The sequence below is a fragment of the Culicoides brevitarsis genome, unplaced genomic scaffold, assembly GCF_036172545.1.
Source record: "Culicoides brevitarsis isolate CSIRO-B50_1 unplaced genomic scaffold, AGI_CSIRO_Cbre_v1 contig_118, whole genome shotgun sequence".
In the NCBI taxonomy this organism is placed as follows: Eukaryota; Metazoa; Arthropoda; class Insecta; order Diptera; family Ceratopogonidae; genus Culicoides; species Culicoides brevitarsis.
Window position 1 is genome coordinate 5,314 of NW_026973502.1, and position 5,679 is coordinate 10,992.

The 5,679-nt window shown below is 35.9% G+C and overlaps 1 protein-coding gene across 1 annotated transcript; it reads left to right on the forward strand.

The window, feature by feature from the left end:
* Nucleotides 1-4,654: 4,654 nt before the first annotated feature.
* LOC134836668 (uncharacterized) lies at nucleotides 4,655-5,331 on the forward strand (the record flags this gene model as incomplete). Its single annotated transcript, XM_063851846.1, has 1 exon — nucleotides 4,655-5,331. A coding segment is annotated over one exon (677 nt), but the record flags the coding sequence as incomplete, so codon positions are not given.
* Between the last annotated feature and the right edge of the window lie 348 nt (nucleotides 5,332-5,679).

The window sequence follows — 5,679 nt, forward strand, 5'->3', positions numbered from 1 at the left end:
AGGTTTTATCATTAGAAACAACTTTTGTTTTGGACTTTTTCTTAATTCTGCGTTTTCGATGTACAGGAGCCATTTGAAGATGTTAGCGAAAAAAATGTATCAAAAAAAATTTCTGCCAAAATCCTCTTACTATGAGGGCTCATGTACCGATTTTCCAAAATTGAGCTAGACTACCGTTCTCCGGCTCAAAATGTAGGTTTTATCATTAGAAACAACTTTTGTTTTGGACTTTTTCTTAATTCTGCGTTTTCGATGTACAGGAGCCAAAATCCTCTTATTATGAGGGCTCATGTACCGATTTTCCAAAATTGAGCTAGACTACCGTTCTCCGGCTCAAAATGTAGGTTTTAACATTAGAAACAACTTTTGTTTTGGACTTTTTCTAAATTCTGCGTTTTCGATGTACAGGAGCCATTTAAAGATGTTAGCGAAAAAAATGTATCAAATTATGAGGGCTCAAAAAAACCGTTCTCCGGCTCAAAATGTAGGTTTTATCATTAGAAACAACCTTTTTCTTATTCTGCGTTTTCGATGAGGAGCCATTTGAAGATGTTCGAAAAAAATGTATCAAAATGAGGTTTTATTTTCCTTAATTCTGCGTTATTACAGGAGCCATTTGACCGATGTTAGCGAAAAAAAGACTACCGTTCTCCGGCTCAAAATGTAGGTTTTATCATTAGAAACAACTTTTGTTTTGGACTTTTTCTTAATTCTGCGTTTTCGATGTACAGGAGCCATTTGAAGATGTTAGCGAAAAAAAAAATGTATCAAAAAAAATTTCTGCCAAAATCCTCTTATTATGAGGGCTCATGTACCGATTTTCCAAAATTGAGCTAGACTACCGTTCTCCGGCTCAAAATGTAGGTTTTATCATTAGAAACAACTTTTGTTTTGGACTTTTTCTTAATTCTGCGTTTTCGATGTACAGGAGCCATTTGAAGATGTTAGCGAAAAAAATGTATCAAAAAAAATTTCTGCCAAAATCCTCTTATTATGAGGGCTCATGTATCGATTTTCCAAAATTGAGCTAGACTACCGTTCTCCGGCTCAAAATGTAGGTTTTATCATTAGAAACAACTTTTGTTTTGGACTTTTTCTTAATTCTGCGTTTTCGATGTACAGGAGCCATTTGAAGATGTTAGCGAAAAAAATGTATCAAAACCTACCGTTCTCCGGCTCAAAATGTAGGTTTTATCATTAGAAACAACTTTTGTTTTGGACTTTTTCTTAATTCTGCGTTTTCGATGTACAGGAGCCATTTGAAGATGTTAGCGAAAAAAATGTATAAAAACCTACCGTTCTCCGGCTCAAAATGTAGGTTTTATCATTAGAAACAACTTTTGTTTTGGACTTTTTCTTAATTCTGCGTTTTCGATGTACAGGAGCCATTTGAAGATGTTAGCGAAAAAAATGTATCAAAAAAAATTTCTGCCAAAATCCTCTTATTATGAGGGCTCATGTATCGATTTTCCAAAATTGAGCTAGACTACCGTTCTCCGGCTCAAAATGTAGGTTTTATCATTAGAAACAACTTTTGTTTTGGACTTTTTCTTAATTCTGCGTTTTCGATGTACAGGAGCCATTTGAAGATGTTAGCGAAAAAAAAAATGTATCAAAAAAAATTTCTGCCAAAATCCTCTTATTATGAGGGCTCATGTACCGATTTTCCAAAATTGAGCTAGACTACCGTTCTCCGGCTCAAAATGTAGGTTTTATCATTAGAAACAACTTTTGTTTTGGACTTTTTCAATTCTGCGTTTTCGATGTTTTGATTTAGCGAAAAAAAAAATGGCCAAAATCCTCTTTTATGAGGGCTCATGTACCGATTTTCAAAATTGCGACTACCGTTCTCCGGCTCAAAATGTAGGTTTTAACATTAGAAACAACTTTTGTTTTGGACTTTTTCTAAATTCTGCGTTTTCGATGTACAGGAGCCATTTGAAGATGTTAGCGTTCTCCGGCTCAAAATGTAGGTTTTATCATTAGAAACAACTTTTGTTTTGGACTTTTTCTTAATTCTGCGTTTTCGATGTACAGGAGCCATTTGAAGATGTTAGCGAAAAAAATGTATCAAAAAAAATTTCTGCCAAAATCCTCTTATTATGAGGGCTCATGTACCGATTTTCCAAAATTGAGCTAGACTACCGTTCTCCGGCTCAAAATGTAGGTTTTATCATTAGAAACAACTTTTGTTTTGGACTTTTTCTTAATTCTGCGTTTTCGATGTACAGGAGCCATTTGAAGATGTTAGCGAAAAAAATGTATCAAAAAAAATTTCTGCCAAAATCCTCTTATTATGAGGGCTCATGTACCGATTTTCCAAAATTGAGCTAGACTACCGTTCTCCGGCTCAAAATGTAGGTTTTATCATTAGAAACAACTTTTGTTTTGGACTTTTTCTTAATTCTGCGTTTTCGATGTACAGGAGCCATTTGAAGATGTTAGCGAAAAAAAAAATGTATCAAAAAAAATTTCAGCCAAAATCCTCTTATTATGAGGGCTCATGTATCGATTTTCCAAAATTGAGCTAGACTACCGTTCTCCGGCTCAAAATGTAGGTTTTATCATTAGAAACAACTTTTGTTTTGGACTTTTTCTTAATTCTGCGTTTTCGATGTACAGGAGCCATTTGAAGATGTTAGCGAAAAAAATGTATCAAAAAAAATTTCTGCCAAAATCCTCTTATTATGAGGGCTCATGTATCGATTTTCCAAAATTGAGCTAGACTACCGTTCTCCGGCTCAAAATGTAGGTTTTATCATTAGAAACAACTTTTGTTTTGGACTTTTTCTTAATTCTGCGTTTTCGATGTACAGGAGCCATTTGAAACAACTTTTGTTTTGGACTTTTTCTTAATTCTGCGTTTTCGATGTACAGGAGCCATTTGAAGATGTTAGCGAAAAAAATGTATCAAAACCTACCGTTCTCCGGCTCAAAATGTAGGTTTTATCATTAGAAACAACTTTTGTTTTGGAAAAAAATGTATCAAAACCTACCGTTCTCCGGCTCAAAATGTAGGTTTTATCATTAGAAACAACTTTTGTTTTGGACTTTTTCTTAATTCTGCGTTTTCGATGTACAGGAGCCATTTGAAGATGTTAGCGAAAAAAATGTATCAAAACCTACCGTTCTCCGGCTCAAAATGTAGGTTTTATCATTAGAAACAACTTTTGTTTTGGACTTTTTCTTAATTCTGCGTTTTCGATGTACAGGAGCCATTTGAAGATGTTAGCGAAAAAAATGTATCAAAAAAAATTTCTGCCAAAATCCTCTTATTATGAGGGCTCATGTATTTTCCAAAATTGAGCTAGACTACCGTTCTCCGGCTCAAAATGTAGGTTTTATCATTAGAAACCGACTTTTTCTTAATTCTGCGTTTTCGATGTACAGGAGCCATTTGAAGATGTTAGCGAAAAAAATGTATCAAAACCTACCGTTCTCCGGCTCAAAATGTAGGTTTTATCATTAGAAACAACTTTTGTTTTGGACTTTTTCTTAATTCTGCGTTTTCGATGTACAGGAGCCATTTGAAGATGTTAGCGAAAAAAATGTATCAAAACCTACCGTTCTCCGGCTCAAAATGTAGGTTTTATCATTAGAAACAACTTTTGTTTTGGACTTTTACAGGAGCCATTTGAAGATGTTAGCGAAAAAAAAAATGTATCAAAAAAAATTTCTGCCAAAATCCTCTTATTATGATCATGTATCGATTTTCCAAAATTGAGCTAGACTACCGTTCTCCGGCTCAAAATGTAGGTTTTATCATTAGAAACAACTTTTGTTTTGGACTTTTTCTTAATTCTGCGTTTTCGATGTACAGGAGCCATTTGAAGATGTTAGCGAAAAAAAAAATGTATCAAAAAAAATTTCTGCCAAAATCCTCTTATTATGAGGGCTCATGTACCGATTTTCCAAAATTGAGCTAGACTACCGTTCTCCGGCTCAAAATGTAGGTTTTATCATTAGAAACAACTTTTGTTTTGGACTTTTTCTTAATTCTGCGTTTTCGATGTACAGGAGCCATTTGAAGATGTTAGCGAAAAAAAAAATGTATCAAAAAAAATTTATGCCAAAATCCTCTTATTATGAGGGCTCATGTACCGATTTTCCAAAATTGAGCTAGACTACCGTTCTCCGGCTCAAAATGTAGGTTTTATCATTAGAAACAACTTTTGTTTTGGACTTTTTCTTAATTCTGCGTTTTCGATGTACAGGAGCCATTTGAAGATGTTAGCGAAAAAAATGTATCAAAACCTACCGTTCTCCGGCTCAAAATGTAGGTTTTATCATTAGAAACAACTTTTGTTTTGGACTTTTTCTTAATTCTGCGTTTTCGATGTACAGGAGCCATTTGAAGATGTTAGCGAAAAAAATGTATCAAAACCTACCGTTCTCCGGCTCAAAATGTAGGTTTTATCATTAGAAACAACTTTTGTTTTGGACTTTTTCTAAATTCTGCGTTTTCGATGTACAAGAGCCATTTAAAGATGTTAGCGAAAAAAATTCATCAAAAAATGTACAGGGTGTACAGGAGTCATAGGAAATATTAAAATAACTTATCATTTTAATAAAAAAGATGTGACAAATATTTTAAAATAAGTAAATTTAAACTTCTGTCTAAATTCTATTAATAATTTTTTTTATTTAATTTCAGACGACATCCAGTACCCTGACTCCATCTTCAATACATCATTTTCGCCGAGATCGACTTCGGGACGTCCTGTGATAAATCGCGACAGCAAGGCAATCGCGTTGAAAACGTACGACGAAAAGGAAAAATTCCTGAAAAATCTCTTGGAGAGACGCAAAAAGAACTTGAATGAGTCCATTGAGATCGAAAAGCTGCGTGTCGATGCCGAAGCCGACTGGAAAGCCATTACGGAGAACGAAACGCCGACACATGAACCGAATCGCAGCCAGGAAGTCCTTCACAAAATCTACGAGCTTGAAAGTCGTGCGCGCGACATCCAAATCGAGGATCAAAGTCTCAAGGAGAACGAACAGTCATTCCTGGAAATGTTGCCGGAAGAGGAAGCTGCCAAGCTGCAGGAAGAGGCGCAACGTCAAGAGGAAGAAGCGAAGGAGAAAGAACGTAAAAAGTTGGAATACGAAGCAGCTCAGAAGCGTCTCGCCGAGGAACGTGAACGAAAATTGAAAGAAAGTCGCGTTTTGCGAGAAAAAGTTCCGAAGCCAGTGCCGCCACCGCAACCGAAACAGCAGCCTGCACGACCAAAACAACCTCACATTCCGGACCGGAGTGCCAAACCGCATTTTGAGCCGGTCTTCATTCCGGAGATAAAGAGAGATTTTTCGCCCGTTCGCGGCGGCATGGTAAGGAATTTTAATCCTCTTGTAAAAAAATACTTTTTCACGTTATTTTTGTATGTGACCCATTGCCGTTTGTGCATTTTATTGCATAATTGCCTATGTCTCTCGAAAATGTTTGCATTTTGATAGCGCACCAAACTCACTCTCGCTCGTCGTCATGTAATATTTTATCAATCAATAGGAACGCGTGCATTGTGTAGTGGCATGGCGCGTGTTTCGTGTAAATGTAAAAGGATTAGCTGAATGATTTTTTCGAATCAATTTGATAAATAGAGTGATCTATTAATAAAATTCTTGGATGGCGTGCGAATTAAGCTCCTTCACATACATGTCCGACGAGAGTCCGCGCTG